This window comes from Branchiostoma lanceolatum, chromosome 6 (assembly GCF_035083965.1).
Source record: "Branchiostoma lanceolatum isolate klBraLanc5 chromosome 6, klBraLanc5.hap2, whole genome shotgun sequence".
Lineage (NCBI taxonomy): Eukaryota > Metazoa > Chordata > Leptocardii > Amphioxiformes > Branchiostomatidae > Branchiostoma > Branchiostoma lanceolatum.
In genome coordinates, this window is record NC_089727.1 from 13,635,505 (window position 1) to 13,653,525 (window position 18,021).

The 18,021-nt window shown below is 40.8% G+C and overlaps 1 protein-coding gene and 1 long non-coding RNA gene across 2 annotated transcripts; both read left to right on the plus strand.

Moving 5' to 3' along the window:
* The first annotated feature begins 514 nt into the window (after positions 1 to 514).
* Positions 515 to 9,036, plus strand: LOC136437385 (ufm1-specific protease 2-like). The gene is made up of 15 exons (XM_066431979.1): positions 515 to 646; positions 1,900 to 2,071; positions 2,302 to 2,399; positions 2,753 to 2,981; positions 3,363 to 3,616; positions 3,809 to 3,902; positions 4,166 to 4,317; positions 4,645 to 4,747; positions 5,074 to 5,175; positions 5,341 to 5,385; positions 5,699 to 5,874; positions 6,619 to 6,717; positions 7,030 to 7,132; positions 7,678 to 7,802; positions 8,218 to 9,036. The coding sequence occupies exons 1-15, from the start codon at positions 605 to 607 to the stop codon at positions 8,302 to 8,304; spliced, it is 1,881 nt and encodes a 626-aa protein (XP_066288076.1). The 5' UTR covers positions 515 to 604; the 3' UTR covers positions 8,305 to 9,036.
* Positions 9,037 to 11,403: 2,367 nt separating this feature from the next.
* LOC136437429 (uncharacterized) lies at positions 11,404 to 17,527 on the plus strand. Its single transcript, XR_010756178.1, has 2 exons — positions 11,404 to 11,741; positions 17,109 to 17,527. It is a non-coding gene; the product is annotated as an uncharacterized lncRNA (long non-coding RNA).
* Positions 17,528 to 18,021: the final 494 nt, after the last annotated feature.

Here is an 18,021-nt window from a genome sequence, read left to right on the forward strand (position 1 = left end):
TGAACATGAATTTTACCAACGCGTCCATATGATAATTAAATAAACTTCATTCTAAAACAGCAATATCAACTTACGTCTTTGCAATAAAGTTATTGAAACAAACTGAAAATACACAATGTTAGTCGTTGGAAAATATCCTCCCTACTATCATAGTAGAATGTCCTAGACGGCAAAGTTACCGCCCATTTGTTTCGTGTTTGTTGTGGCTAGATCAACAGGCAGATATTGTGGGAATGTCGTTAACATTTCTACATGACCACTCCCACATGCGCCAGTACCTGCAAATGCTGGCGGAAGACTAGTCTATCTAACCAAGGAGGTTTTATTCCACAATTAAAAACCTCAGGTTAAGATTTGTCCACCCCAACATCTGCTTGGAGATTTAATAGCGGCCGGGTGAAGACGAGTCATTCGAAAAACGGTACATGCTTCCTTGCAATTCTACTCTACTCTACTCTATTCTACTCTTGCAACAGTTGGCTTGCTTGGAGGGATGTGTATGAAAGAAAAAGCGCCCAGCAGTGACGAAAACCACATCACCACGTCCCGCCCAACATCTGCTTGAAGATAAGGTTACTTGAGGTCATATTGCATCATCGTCAACATGGCGGCCAAAATCGTCCATATGTTGCCCGTTGTGAAAAAGGTAAAGATTTTTACTATTTTTGAAAACCAAACGATGATAATTGTGCACCTTTAGTATACATCTGACTATTAGAATGATACGGATTTTGAACAATGCGTGTTGATCTCGCCACAGTTGAGGATAAACGCGGTGGAACTAATAGTTATCCGTACGGGAATGTGGGAGGGGGGCGTAAATTAAAGTTCCCCCAAATTAGTGTTTTTGATAGTGTTACAGGGTCAAGTAAAATTATGAGAAAAGTTTTTTAGACATTTTTGTGTTTCTGTTAACACTGCCAGTTCAACAAGACTAAGAAAACTCTTTAATACATCATCATGTGTTTGTTTTTTCGTATCGCATGACTGACATGTTTAACAGTACAAAGTGGGTATGCCTAAACACCTCACCCGACCTCATCCGACCTCACCCGACCTCATCCGAGTCTAAAATGCAGTGTACACGGGGCATGGACACTATTTGACGTTCTGGATACGTTAGATATACAATTATGAATGCAAAACCAGCAGAAAACTGTAAGTATTTACCCGTTTTTATAAGTTACTCCGCTCTAACGGGTGCCGCGAAACCCCCATATGGTGCGTATTTGGGTTGAAAACAATGGCGAAACCCCGCGGAAAATAGATCAACTTGGACTCGAAAAATCTTGTTTCTGACAAAAGTCTGATTCCTCTGAAGCACTGTAGAAGATTGGTGAACTTGTCACGATACCGGAGACACATTTATATGCTTGATCTGACCTATTTTGACTGCACTGTTGACTTTTTCCGTGACCATGATACTCAAAACGGCACGTATCACCCTTCTATCTTGGAAACGAGCGGAGTAACTTACAAAAACTGGCAAATACTTGGAGTTTGCTGCTTGTTTTGCATTCATAATTGCATATTTAAGGTATCCAGAACGTCAAATAATGTCCCTGCCCCATGTACACTGCATTTTAGACTCGGATGAGGTCGGGTGAGGTCGGATGAGGTCGGGTGAGGTGTTTAGGCATACCGGTACAAAGTTGCTTACGACCAGACTGATATATTTTATCCACTCACAATGGGATAGACCCCCACTCTTTTTGTAGGTGGGTTCTTTAACATACCCGAGGTACCATTAATCAGGAACCTCCTTATATTATGATTTACAGTCAAGGTGCATGATGAGGGTCAGCACTGGGACTAGAACTATCGACGTCCAGAGGTAGGATTATATTCACTATGACGTATGTTTTAATAATTATTGTCAACCTTTCTTCCATGTTTCAGCAAGTCAAGCAACAAATTAAGGTGGATGACCCAGGACTCCTGGGGTTCCTCCTGGGAATCCCCAGCACCAAGACTGGCATCCCCACAGTGGTGGGGTTGGGTGCCCTGGTGGGTTCGGACGGTACTGCACTGCAGCAGGAGGCAGAGGACACCTTACTCCACCTGCCCGCAGGTGAGGGATGGTCTCATAAGTTCAGATTTTACATGGAAGCAAAATTACTTCATGCCCCAACTTAGTTTCACATACTTGATGATAGATACTAAATGTTAGCCTGGAGTCCAGCCTTCTTAGCTCTAGTCTGCTACCAAGTGGGGAGCGAAGCTTGGGTAGCGGACTCAGGCTAAGAAGGCTGGACTCCAGGCTAACAAAATGTTGGGTACATTGTTTTTTTCTGTGTGCAGGTATAAGACTGGCTGGAGTTGCATACACCTCTGAGAAACCACCTACACCTGATTATGTTTCCACCCAGTGTTTGAGATTTGTGCAAGCTGGACTTAAGGTAAGATTTAGATAATATAGATTACTAGCACGCATTGATAGAGATTAGTCATATACATTTTTCAATTATACATACCATTGAAATTATGGTGCGTATACGGTAGTAGGTATATGGTGTTTCTCTCACATGACTGTTGCATTAAATATCGTCCACCATACTGAATGGTCAAACCTGGAAGTTGCCAGGTAAATTTGAATTTGTATATGGAATGTAATGAAGACATTTTACACATGGCATGGAAGCTATGATTTCATGTTCAAACACCATATAATGTAAAGGGCTATGATTTTTCTTTTTTTGCTTTCCTCTTTCGAAGCACCATGGATAATTTTCCCCCAACAATTTTTTTCCAGGATGTTTTTGTGACAAATGAGTGGATTGTACAGCATATTCAAGTGGACCCAACCACTGAGAATGAAGGGGATGTACAGCTCTCAAAGTTGTTTCTCTATGACTCCACCAGTGGCAGTGCCGCCCCTGTTGATGTTCGTGAGGTGGAAGATTCCAGCCTTCTGTCCACTACTCTGTTGTTACGTCTTCAGGGGCAACTGTCGCTCGAGTTCGAATACAATCCTGGAGAAGGTGGGACATCTGTCATGTTTATATTTTAGGCAAAACTGTGGTCAACGTTCCAGTTGTTATATTCATGATATTAATTCTTTTCTTATCAAATATACTGGTCAGTATAAATTCACAACTAAATGTTTCTAAAGAGATTTAATCCAAGTTCAAAATCAAACTATGTCAAAGTGACAGAAAAGTTGATTAAAGAATATTCAATATGCATTCCATAATTTTTTTTTTTAGTTCTGAAATTTTAAAGGAAAACCTCTATAAAGTTAATTTTATTATGATAAAGCTCTAACTGTATGATGAATACAAATGTAGACAATGCATATCATCGTCAGAGCATTTTATGTCATAGGAAAATCACTGATATACAAACTTATTTTCATTTACTAGATGATGACATGTTCAAAGCCATCGAGGAGGGTTTCAGAAATCTACAGGAGAAGATCGCGACTCCTGCCACCATCTTCCACCTCACGGACACCGACGTCCTCCTGCGACAGCACGAAACCGTGGACGCAACCTCGCTTCCCTTATCTTACCATGACCCTTGTCATAGGCTACTTCAGTTTGTGGCAAGATCAGGCACAGAGGAGTTGCCAAAAAAAGGAGGCAACAAAGATAGCAAAGCAAGAAGTAATACACAGGTATATAATTTATTGATGACCACAATTGAATGAAATACTGTATAAAAAGCATACATGTGTTTTGTCTACGATGATGACTAAACAACTACTTTTATTAGAGAATGAAGAGTCAAATTATGAAAACGACATTGTGAAACAATATATTTATGGTGAGATTATCCTTGATGAAGACTTCCCATTGTTTCTTGCCAGGATGTGTTGAGTATGCAGCTCCTGTTCCAACAGACTGGTCTGGAGGCCATGGCCATGCTACCATCCTGTGTGCCTATTATACACTCCGAGAAAAGTAAGTCCTGTTCAGTATCAAGTGAGGGGGCTCCCTTTTTAAGCTTTTTCTTGCTTAGAGTTTGGAACACATAATGTTTCATGTAGTAGTATCCCATATTTGATTATCCTGCTGCATCAGGTGGGCAGCAGTAGGATGTTTGCAGGGGCAGCTCTGTCCAGCGGGTCCATACTGGGGAGACAAAGGCGTGATGTCCCTCTTGACACACTCTATTCATTCCTGTGTAACATACAAATTCAGTTCCTTTGATTTCTGTCCTGTAGGAAATTTTCACAATGTGTGCCTGCCTGTGTCCATCAATGTGACCGCCTACATCCACAGAGACGACCCAGTGTCCAGAGTACCCCAGCTCATGGTGGAGGCGGTCAGCAGGCAGTTACGGGGCATGGAGGCATGTCTGAACATGCACTTCCAGGTGGGTTAGTTGTGTCTGAAATGCACTTCCTGGCGTGTATCTATCTACAGTCCCTGGCATGTATACATGTATCTATACAGTACCTGGAGTGGTACAATTTAAACATTACTACTGGACAAATTACGATAAAAATCAGACGTTTCGGGCGTCCATCCGACTGCCCTTTTTCAACGAGAAGAATGAAGTTTACATACGGATGCGTCAAGAATGTTCCTAAGTTCTGAATAAGTAAACACAGTACCTGCAATGGTGTGTATACAGGCATGTATACATGTATCTATACGGTACCTGGTGTGTATACATGTATCTATCTACATGTATTTTCAGGGAGGCCAGTTCTGTGTGCCTGCAGCCTACCACTTCCTAGCACCTGGCATGCCACACCTGCTGACAGCTGTCTATCCCAGCAGTCTGCCTGATGACACGTTAGGTGAGGACACAACATGTTAATAAGTCAACACCATGTAAGATGAGAGCAGACTTCATCCACTATGGCAGAATATGCAGAAACTATACTGATCCCCCTGGCAGAACCTATGCACGCACATGCACATATGCATATGTATATGCAGAAATATACACAGACACAAACACAGACAGAGACACATACAGATAAGTCAGAAAGAAGACTTAGAGTGAAGTAATTAATAGACAACGGACACTATATTCAAGTATCTTTTCAATGTGTCATTGTTATCTGTATATAGTTATTTTCTGCACAAATTTCACTTACTATGCGATTTTCTTCCTTTGCAGAGTGGTACAGAAAAGACCTGCATCAAAGATTCTCCCTTCCTGCCGATCGTCCTTTGTTGAGAAGACAAAATGCCTACGTTTTTCCTGAGGATCAACATGGAGGTATAAAGCATTTTATCATATACCAAGTATATGGCACAGTAACTGAACAAGAATCAATTTAGTGAGATGATACAAACATACTTTATTGCTTTCAATCAAATTGTCTCTGTCTCTTTCATGTCATTTACCAATGTCCGTAACTGTTCTGATTTTTTTTCCTTCCAGATATTTTTTTGACCAACCCACATGAAGGATTGCCACCATCTGGAGGTAGATCTTTTTTTTTCCTTTTGTAGATACAGTTTGATATCCAAGCTTATATGATGGATTTTACATTTATTTCTAGTCACTAGTCATAGGTACATGATAACTCCAGCAGACATTAAACCTCTGTGATGGTACATGGAGTACCAGTCCTTTACTTTTAATTTGTTGCTGTAACTTTTCATCGCGTTTTCAAAATTAAAGAAAAAGATTGAGTTTGATCAGGTGTCAACAAACAAAAGCGGACTCCCTCTACAAAAATTCTAGCTGAAGGCCTGACCTGATTTTAATCAAGTGTCCATATTTTCTTTGCCTTCAGCGAAGGGTGATGTGACCGTAGTGCAGGGCAGGTACAGGTACCATCACTACATGCAGGACCGTATGAATGACAGCGGCTGGGGGTGTGCCTACAGGTCCCTACAGACTATCTGCTCCTGGTACAACCTACAGGGCTACACAGACAGGACTGCCCCAACTCACAGGGAGATACAACAGGTATGTGCAACCTACAGGGGTACACAGCGAGATACAATAGGTATGTACAACATACTGTACAGGGGCACGCAGGGAGATACAACAGGTATGTACAACCTACAGGGGCACACAGGGAGATACAACCTACAGGGGTACACAGACAGGCCTGTCCCAACTCACAGGGAGATACAACAGGTATGTACATCCTACAGGGGAACATAGAGAGGCCTGTTCCAACTTACAGAGAGATAGAACAGGTATGTAACCTACAGGGGTACACAGGGAGATGCAACAGGTATGTACAACCTACAGGGCTACACAGACAGGCCTGTCCCAACTCACACTAGTCACAGGGAGATACAACTATGTACAACCTACAAGAGTATACAGGGCTATACAACAAGTATTCCGTGTACAGACATACTTGGAAATGCAAAGTCAATTTTTGCAATATGCCGTACGGTAAGGCAAGATGCGCAGAGTAAACCAACATTTTTATCATGGACACATTATTTTACACATGCTTCCTATGATTTGTGACATAAAGACAGGTCAAAAACTAGAAAAATATAGTAGACCTTGTTACTCTGGCCATTTCAGCTTTAGAATGCTTTGATTTTGTCTACCACACAAAGACTTTCTCACTTTCTTTTGTAACTTGCAAGACTTCACTTTGTCCAGACAAGCCAAAGTCTTTCTACAGATGAATAAGTGTTTGTTAGACATTTCCAGAAATTCAGCTGTTGTTGTATTTCTGCCTCACAGGCCCTGGTTGATGTAGGGGACAAACCAGTAACGTTTGTGGGGAGTCGGAAGTGGATTGGGTCCATAGAAGTCAGCACATGTCTGAACCAACTACTCGGGGTAAGTCACTCTACAAGGGTCAATTTTTCATGCTGTGAAATGTAATGTGCTTCAGATCTTGAAAATGATGTAACGCTAAGGATGCTTTGAGACCCTCAAGTCACCTTATATAGAAATGTTACAGATACATTACCAGATGGGCAAAAGAATTCTTTATTTTTACAGATTATAATTTGATCTCTATCCTTGAGTCAAAATCTATTATCATATGGATGTGTACTGTCTTATCAAGTTGAACATTACTGAATATTGATGTTATTTTATTATGACTTTCATTTCATGTCCATTTGTGATGTGTTTTGATATGTTCAGGTGACCTCCAGGATAATGTTTGTAAGCAGCGGTGCTGACCTCGGGGGTAAAGGTCGTGAGCTGGCGCTACACTTCCAGACCCAGGGGACACCTATCATGATAGGTAGGTACTGCACCAAATGTTAGGCTAGGCTTCTGACTGATGTACGCTTTGCATAGACTGCATGAATGCTGTATTATTTTAAAGTTATTTAGATAGTTAACAGAAGAACATGGAATAAAAGGAAGTAGCAGAATTGGAATATAAACACATAACCATAATGTTGCAAATGATTCGGAGGTATAACTAGAATCTATACACATGTAAGCATTGTTTAGCCCACACACCACGTCTGTCACAATATTGCTAGCCATCTTTCGGATTAATCACAAGTAACTTCAAGTACAATTTGAAATATGCAACAAAAGTAATAACATGTACTTATCATTGAACAAATGTGGCCTGAAAGTGAGGTCAATGACCGTATGTATGACTTGGTGAATATAGGACCTGCCTGCATGAATTGTAGGAAACCTGTATATGCGACTTGTATGTGTAACCTACAACCTGTCAGACTTATAACCTGTAGAAGTGAACTGTTACTTGTAGATGTGACCAATAACTTGTAGATGAGACCTGAGAAATGTTTCTGCACCCTGTACATGTAGGTGGTGGTGTTCTGGCCCACACCATCCTGGGAGTGGACTTCAGTGACCAGACCGGTCAGATCAAGTTCCTGATCCTGGACCCTCACTACGAAGGAGGGGAGGACCTGTCAGTCATTCAGGGCAAGGTCAGTCATCAACAACAATTGACCAATCATGACAGTCCTTTACAATTAGCACTTGAACCAATAATAGCAAGGGAATTTTCAGTTTGACCAATGACACTTTTCAGTTTGACCAATGACACTGGCTGCAAGTCAAATACTTGCATTTCTATGTTTTGATGGCGGTTGGCCGTGCTGTGGGATGAGTCTATTGTAGCGTAGGACAGGGAGGTACAACTAGTCGGAGCTTTATATGAAACTACAGATTACAAGCATGGAAATCCTCATACAGCCGCACACATATAAATGACAACTGGGGGTATGACTCTGAGTATGCCAAAGGTTTACTGTAAAGTGTGTTTCATTTTTTAAAGACGTTTTATCGGAATGGTCAGGCTGTTAGTCTCTAACAGCACAACTTCTATTGCTTACAATGTAGGGGTGGTGTGGCTGGAAGAGTGTGGACTTCTGGGACAAGACAACCTTCTACAACCTGTGCCTTCCCCAGCGACCTGAGATCATTTGAGACATAAGATGTTCAACAACATCACAACCAGATCTAGACATCTTATTCAGAATTACAAGTGTGGCCTCACCAGTGTGTATCCGCTGGACAGAGCTACCTGGAAACACAATGTTAAAGTAGCTGACTGCTACCTACCTCCTCATCTTTCAGGGGCTAATGCTACTACTACTGTCTTAAACAGAGTTACCTCGCAATGGTCTCTGAATTGTCATTAACTTCATGTAATTGGCTGAATTTTGTACAAGTTACTGAGGTCTCTAATCCTGTTTCACTATTTTATCAATCATGATATCTTCAGGTGAAGAATCAGCACAATTTTGAATGAATATTGAGTGTACTCCTCTGGAAATATAGATATGTGAATAAATCAAATTAACTGAAAGTAATCACACACTTCTCTAAAGTGCCATGCCTTTTCATGATTTCTCGGTAAATTCATGGCTGCAAAGATAATTTTCAGGTTAAGCAATTGCTGGAATTAATGAGTTCTCATTTCTGTGATTGCAAATCACACTGTACTTTGTAAAGTTGTAATTGTGCCATTGACTTGTTCCCTTTTACTTCTATAGATACTGAGAGAGGTAAGGAAGTATCCTCACCAGTCAGTTAATCACCATACTCTCACAATAACATTCCAGCACTAACAAACTGTAATGTTTCTAGTAAATGAATTGAAATTTAATTCTTGACTTTTCCATGTTAAAGATTAAAGTTGTTCGAAAGCAGGAAAAAGGTTTGGTTTGTTACTGATAGACAGTTACATTATTAAATCAATTCTTTTTGGAGTTCTCATTTGGAGTGAATGCAGATTTGTCTCCTTTATTCAATCTGTGGGTCAGGATGTACCAGATGTTTGAATGAAGTGGTCGTTAGGAGTGGTTGATGTTGGTTGGTCCAGCTTGTCAGAAGTTGCTGGTTCATGCACGCATAGCTGTTTGGAGTTGTGATGGCTTTAAACACTGGCCAAGTGGAGTCTGCCCTGGGGATACCGTATCTGCATTTAAATGAACTAGTTCACTTTACGCAGCCGACCGATAATGATGATGGTGATGAACAGTTTCATCAGGTTATAAGGTTATAGGATGAAATAAAGTTAGTTTTACACAACCACATTTCTCCCTGAAAGCCTCAGCCAATCAGGTGTACTTTAACAGTGAAGAAAATGGCTACTCTATTAAACCACACGAATATAGACGTACACAATATAGAAGGAATTGGATGAAACATATCAGTCACGCCGTCATACTACATTTCTCGTTTGAACCTAGGAAACAGCACTTCTTAAAGTTGTTGTTGGTAACACCAAGGTGACCTTATTCAATGCAAGGTCTAAATGTTTTACCTAAGCCAGTCTCCTATTAGTTTGTCCAAGGCCAATAGCTGGCAGCCATCACAAGTTGTTGGACAGGGCGTCATTATGTAGCCACAGATCCCCGCGAGCAGCGCAGAGCGACAGTACAGACTGTGGAGAGGTCCTCACCAGGTCAGTCCGCCTCATTTAATATTTAAAGAGGGGGGGGGGCTTTTTCATGGATTTGCGTGTAATATGTATTCCTAGAACTTGCGTTAGTTGCTTTATTGTTTGGAATATTATCTTTGTTTGTGATATTTGTTTCAACTTTGGTGTATCCGTAGTTCTTAATAAGTTAATAAGCGAGTAGCAAAGGTAGCCTGGCTCGAAGTGAGAAAAAACGGTATGGGCAGCTTTGTGTTATGTGTTTATGTGGCCGGTAAAATATTTCAAAGCAGCTACAAACTGCATCTCCACCAATTATGATACTCGTAGACGCTGGTAGACATACAGTTGTTAATATCAATCAGCCATGTTGCCTTTATAGCCGAAGACAAGAACAGTATTTCGTACTTTTTACAACAAAGGAGGCTCATTATCTTTTACCCCGCAGGTATTAGGGCCGTGTAGGCTTCTGCTTCAATCATTCGCATGCGTCACCCAACATTGTCCAAACTGACCTTACATTAGGTGTTGGAGTCACGCAGCAGTTTTTAATCCTTCTGGATTTGTTTTGAGAAACTGTAAAACGGAGACCTGTGCAGTCTATGTTGTATCTGGTTGGTGGACATATAAATGACGCAGCGTAGGTTAAAGGTACTTCAAGTCTACATTTCCTACATGGCTATACTCCTACCACACGGTCAACGACTCGGAGCTTCCGCCGTATTTGTTGATCACCAAAAGGTCGCCCAATTTTTAAAAATCCACAGAGGGTCCCGCGCATTTTCCACCCGAAATAGTGAAAATCTACCCTATCATATCTACTGGGGCTCTATGACCTGCAAACATCGGCCTATCCCTAATATCGCGCGATGATCGAGAGAACTCCGGTCGTATTACTGTCAAAAATGTCATTTAGAGTTTGCAGACTCGTTGGCAGATAGATTTATGAGAGAAGGCAGAAGTCCCTTGTCCCAGCTGCACCATTTGCGATGGAACCTTCCTTAATATTAAGTACAGGTTGTATACATGTCTAAATTTCCTAGACTAATCCTGCGATTTCCATGATATAAGTTTGTATCAGTCTTGAAAAGCATACATTAAAATGGATTTTTACGCTAGCTAGTTGATAGGCCTAAAGAGGCTGAAAAAATTCAAATTTAATGATTTTTTTTAGTCTGAGTTTGAGATAAATTCCCCCTCTAACAACTAACTGCACAAAGCAAAGTGGTATCAATGCTTGGAACACGAATAAAAGGATTCAACTTTAATTTCGTGGGATATATGATTTCCAGATTTGTTTTGAACAACGCTTTGCAGCATTCTTACACTTTGTGGCTCCGAACAACACGATGCCCTTTGATAAGTAATTTCATATCAGGCAGCGATCGTGGAATCCTGTCGGACAACTTAGATATAGCCCTGGGTGCTCGCGTGGTTGCCACAGTAACTTGTTATCGTGACAGAATCACACATCATTTCTATATCTACAAGTTGGGGTATTTTTTGCCGCTAGCAAGAACTGTGGAATGTCAACACTGCGGCCATTTTGTTCAGTACGCGTCTTGCAGGTCTTTTAGATAACTTCATATTCTCGAAGCTCTTTCATCAGACTTTCCTGTCCCTGTGGTGTATCGACTGTAGGTGTCCACCCCATACAGACAGCGTTTACAGTAACTATGGGATAACGGTGTGCACCGTTAGTCAGTAGTAACGGGGCTGAGATGTCCTCCTTTCCTCCGGAGATGACAGCGTTAGTCGATAAAGTCGGGCCAGGAGTAACGGCGGATCGTATGGTGGCGGGCTAGTGGAGGCACGATGCATGTCGGGAATGACGGGAATGACCCCAGCTAGAGAAGTGACCTCAAGATGGCCGCTCTCGGATCGCAGCCCAGTCCTCGGCGCTTTGAGGAGCTAGCGTACTGGAACAAACGCCTGGATCTACCCTTCCAAACATATTCATTTCACTTAACCCCAACTGCAGGTAAGTTAGGTCTAACCCCAGGGTCAGCTTTACTCGTTGATAACAATTACGCCTGGAACTATCCTTCCAAACATATCATTTTCACGTTTTCTACTGGTAACAAAACAAAACAAAACAAAACAAAACATGTAACGTTACCGGACTAATATATAACGTTATATACAAGCTCTGCAACATTCGCCACGGCTAGTACATGTAGATCTTACCACAGGGTCTAGTTTTCTAATTGTCTAATTCAACTTAGTCGTGGAAGGAAATAGAAACAACAAGGTGATCAAGGTTGACCTAGAAATTATAGTAGGATTGGGAAGCAGTAAAACCAAGGACATCCTACAATGTATATAATGACCTTGAGTAAACTAAATCATGTCACAGATAGCCAGGGCCTTTTTAGCCATAAGTAATAATTACCTGGCGTCTAACCTAATCTCCAAGTAGATCTATCAGTAGCAAGGCAGTATCAGTAGGGCCTACTGAACCAGTATCCAAAACTGCAAAATAATCCAACATTCAGAACTGCACTCGGTGGCCTTTTCATACTAGTGATGAAAGGGCAAGGACAACAAAGCCTTGGTAGTATATTTTTCTAATCTAATAGATTAAGAATTTGGGATCATCACAATTTTCCTGAGCTCGAAACATTCTGCCTTTTTTACCAAAATACACAGGAATACGCAAATATGTATAAAGGAGAGTGAAATCTACCGGAATATACTAGGCTTTGATCAGTAAATATCACAGGCTGCTATATTTTGGCATTAAATAGTGTATTCATGGCCCAGGGAACAAGACATCACTATGATCTTGAAACTACTGATGGTGATGGCGACCCGACCAGGCCTCCATGTTTTTATTGCAGATTACAATGTTGAGCCGCCCAGTTATTTATTATAACATGTATAGTGATTTCCAGGGTCATATATATGTTATTCTAATTTCTATGCCAAAATATAGCAACCTGCGATGTTAACTTATTGAATAGTTCCGAAATTTCCTTTTTTGTATTCCACACTGTGACACCGCTAAACAAAGATTGTAATCCACAAATTATGAAAACAAACATGTCGCCTGGCCGGGTTGCCATTGCCATCAGTAACTTCGTGATTCAATGATTTCTTGTTCCCTGGGCCATGAATACATTATTTCATGCCAAAATACAGCAGTCTGATGTTTACTCATTCAAAGCGTATTCTGGTAGATTTCAGCCTCCTTTAAGGCTTTATCATTTATGGGTATTCTGGTGTATTCCGGTGTATTCTGGTGTATTCCGGGAAAAAGGCAGACCCGCTCGAAACTGTTGAAAGCACTGCTACTGTGCATGCCAACACCAAGTACCTCACACCAACTTCCAGATTCTGCCTGCAGCTCTGAACAAGAGCGATGGCATTCTATTTAATCTAATGTTGTGCACCCAAAGATTTCTCTATGCACCTAAATTGTTAGGCTGGGTGCACCGGTGCTACACACCTATCCTCAAAATTGAATTTCAAGCCCTGCTAGCTAAGCTGGATGATATTTTGCATAGCTCTTTGGTCGAGGGATCTAGTACATTGTATACTTGTAAAGGCCTAGGAAAAACATGCTTTCTCAATCCGGGTTCTCAACTGACCCTGGCAAAAAAACTGACAACCCTAGCTTTTTTGGCGGCCGCTGGCAAGGGACACAATAGTTTCAATCTGACATCTGAGTAATGAATTTAAAAATAGACTTCTTGTATTTCAAACTCAAACTTTCAAATGTTTTATGTAGGAGTGTATTCCTTTTTTTGTTGTTAACTTTAAGTTAAGTTTATTAATATACTTGTGCTTGTGCAAAGTACTAGTATATCTCTCTGAATAATATTATGTTGAAAATACCAGTGCTTCAAGTGAAATCTAAAAGAAAAAGAAATAACAAACAGAATACCTAGCTACCAAAACTGGAAACAGCACTTTTTCCCTAGGCCTAAGGCTCATGTAATATCATAACATGGCTCTAATAAGTCTACCGGGACCAGTTACGGTAAGGCACCATACAATATTTATATTTTGCAGACCAGTTAACATGAAGGCGCTTAATTTAGATTAATTTGCTATTAAGATAGTTGTATGGCTCTTTGGTCCAGAGACAGGGATATATTCTCAATCTCAAATTGATACTTACTCTCCCCCCACCATCACTGAAAGGTACTGAACTGTATTTCAGCAGGTTTCCAGAAAAGGTGACTAGGCTAGGAATAGTGGGCTACCTTGGCAGACTACCTCCCTCCACTTTTAGGGCCCTATTCACAACAATTCACATTTTTCACACTTTCCAATATTCAATGCCAGGGTGCCGCAAAATTGATTTTACAACAATTCTTCTTAGCGTGAGAAAAAAACAACAGAAAACCCAAGTAGGAGGGTGGTAGAACACAGGAAGGTACATTTCTTTTGTGTTAATTCTCATCAAATACAATACTTTATATACTGGGGGAGAACAATGTTTTAAGGTTTTTAGCGGTGATTGTCTATACAAGCAAGGAGGTTTATCTTGATAAGTTGAACTGTTTCATTTCAAATCCGGCAATGCTTTCCTTCCAAAGACTTTTATTAATAATGAGCATTGCATTGATTTCTAGGCGATTAGAAGTCATGAATAAACCGTGCTTACCAATTTGAAGTGTGCAGAGTCTATTCCTTACTTTCACGCTTAGAAGAATTGTTGTAAAATCGATTTTGCGGCACCCTGGAGGTGCATCTTGGGAAGTGTGAAAAAGGTGAATATTAATCCAGGCTTGGTATTAAAGGGATCACTCCAACAATCCACCTGTAGACTGCTCCCTGTGATAATTCCTCCTCCTCCATACTCATCCTAGAGACATTTACACCCCAGTTTATGCTAGACTATATTTAGTGCAGATGAACCAGCGCATTATGGTAAGTGACTTTTAGTCTTGGGAGACGGCTGAATTTGTGTCTGATGACAGGTTGGCAGAAAGACCTGTCCAATCCGGACAGCGGAGAAATCTGTCTGGTCCGGTTAGACAGATGGAGCCCCCTGACCATCTGATGTATTGCCGTATATCCTAACATTAAGTGCACTGATTGGCTAAATGGGGTTCTGCATGCAAATCTCATTATTCATGCAGCATTCAGAAAGATTAGCGACAGTGTTGTCTTTTCAACTTCCTTGGCGACACAGCTTAGGCAGGCAGTAAATTTCTGGCGAGGTCTGATCATATGGCTGCTAGCAGGTCACCGAGTGTCACCACAATTAGCCAATGACAGACAAGGTTTTGTGGGTTATCATCATGCAAAATACTAAGAGGGAGACTGATTTGTGTTATCAGTGGTGTTTTAATCTTAGCAACAAAAAAACAACTTCTTCCCGCTGGCACGCATTATTATACAAGCCTGCGTGGGGCAGCACGCAGCACGTATCAACAATGCATGTTTCACACTAGGGGTGGGTACCGCTACAGAAACTTCCGGTCCAGGTCCAGTGGGTCTGTACCAGATTAAAGTAGTGCAGCAGTACATTATATTTTAGATAGTGAGACCTACAAATTATGTTCAAATTGTATGTCAGAATGAAATAGCTATTTTCAGTGCACACTATTAAATGTGCAGAAAGGAAACAAAGATGTAACAAAACATTTTATTCCAAGGTAACTTTTATCTCACAAAAGAGATTCAGAGGAAACTTGTCCTTCTTGGGGTACAATGTAATTGACAACTAGACATCATGACCAACAAATGATCCTACTTTAGAGGCTTAACAGTTTTCAGCAGTTCTAAGAATTTGCTAGCTTATCATGATAAAGCTAAAACAAAAAGTAATATGACTATGGGCACATGATATAATTTTTTAGGTTCACAATTTGTCTCTACATGTAACTAGCCTCGCCTCGCCGTCTGTTGACTTATCCTTTAAGTGTTACTAGATATCATTCACAGCTAACGTCTTTGAAAGAGAGCAACCATGATTCGTTAAATCTGCTGTTATTATGTGACCACCTATTTCACACAATGAAACTAGCGGGGCCATGTGAGCCACGCCCGGCACCCAAACTCTGATCCTCCTGCCTATGGGCTTGTATTTGTGCCACAGGACCCCTCTGTTCGATATGACTCTTTCAAAAGTGTTCGAATTAAACGCACACGCAAGCGAAGAATTATTTTTAAGCTAATAAGTCATTTCAAGATGTATGCTTTGCAATGAGTTAGTTTAATATGTAGCTGTGTCACCAATAATGTTGAAAATACTACACTCTCGCTAATCTTTCAGAATCCAGTGTAAACAATGAGATTTGCATGCAGACCCCCAACCATCCAATCAGTGCACTTCATGTTAGGATATACGGCATGCAACACGACGGACTGCTTGCAATTCTATCGCCTTCTTCCAGGAAGCTCAACCTGTCAAATGGGACCAAACAGGTTTTTTCTGCTGTCCAGACCGGACAGGTCTTTCCGCCAACCCGTCAGATAACTCACAGGACCTGATTATCTACATAACTATTACTAGTAATGTAGTTAATATGAGTGTACCACAGAAGATCATTGGAGTGCTGTTCTCAAACTTCCAAGTTATTGGTGGGATCTGAGTCACCTGACACTGTGAGGAAATATTTGCATGGCTAATTAGTACATGTAATATTTGCATGACTCTTTGGTCTGGACACCGGGTAAGGTACTGTATGTGTAACACTTGTATGCATACATGACTCTTTGGTCTGGACACCAGCCAGTGCTGGAAATACTGGGTCATGTGCACTTTTGTACTACCAAAATTGAAGCTGTGCACCTAATGTTAGTCTGCATTAATGTTAGTCATGAATTGTAATAGCAGACAGTGAGTCATCCAGGCCCCCTGGGGGCATTTGTCCTAGAAAACTGGGACAGTCAGCCACAGGTGTCAGACAGATGTAGTAAGTTCAGTTGTATATAGCCAAAATTTCCACAATTGGTTGCTTTTCCTTGGTTTTGCAGAAAAAAAACACATTTTATTCTAACATGGAAAGACAAAACATATGTTTGTACTGCAATGAAAAAAGAGGGACAGTCACATTCCAGAAAGACCACTGCAGGAAGTTGGTAACAAGAGCAAGAGGTAGACATCAATCAAGACATTCTAGTAGTTAATGCAGGTCAGCTGACAGTTCGTAGACATATAAAACTGATATCTCTCTGGTCACACTCCTTAGGTAAGGTACTGCACAGATGATATTTGTATGGCTCTTTGGTCTGGACACCAGGTAAGGTATTGTTTAGGAAATATTTGCATAGTTTGTAGACCTGGGAACTGGATTAATATTCTTGACATTTGCACAGGTGACTGGGTGTTAACTTAAGTGTGTTATTAGAAGTACATAACTCAGAACATTTCTCTTTTTTTTTTCTCCAGGGATTGATGTCTGAAAAGGTGAAATGCGAGATGGAGCTCTTTATGCATCACTGTCATCTGTCTAGAATGGTCAAGGCACCAGCATTAATTAGTAACAACATTATTGGTCTGACTGAAGAGAATATTGAGAAGATGGAATCGACATGTGCAATGGTTAGAAATAGAGTGCCATAATGAACTGTAAAATACCAAAAGTCTGTTGGTTTGATTTGGTCCCATTCATGCCTAGTCCTCTGAGTGGCACATGTCTAGGAATAAGTCTCTAAAACTGTATAAAGCATATAGTGAATGTACTCTGTATCAGCTCAATATTTTGCATCCTGCTATACCATCAGTACTAAGTGTGATACTGTAAGTATGCTTCTCCAATAGGAGTAACAGTTGTTTTTAGAGCATTTATTAAAACTACCTCTATTCACGCTATTGTTTCAAATGTCTTTTGTCGACAACGTTGCCCAACAATAGTGCAATTGAGTCTGTCCAGACATGCCGGTCACAGAAACGTACATTTTGACCAAAGAAACTCAAGTGGGGCACCCCTGGTGGGGAACGAAAAATTAGATTTTTTTGAATTTCGATGACGATAACGGATTTAACCAACAAGGGTGTCATTGAGTCTGTCCAGACATGCCGGTCACAGAAATATTCATTTCGATGTACTGAATTCTATGGGGGACCCCCCTGAATGGAAAATTAGATTTTTTTTAAAATTTCGATGACGATAACGGATTCAGCCAACAAGGGTGTCATTGAGTCTGTCCAGACATGCCGGTCACAGAAATATTCATTTTGATGTAATAAATTCTAGGGGGACCCCCCTGAACGAAAAATTAGAATTTTTGGAATTTCGATGACGGTAACTGATTCAGTCAACAAGGGTGTCATTGAGTCTGTCCAGACATGCCGGTCACAG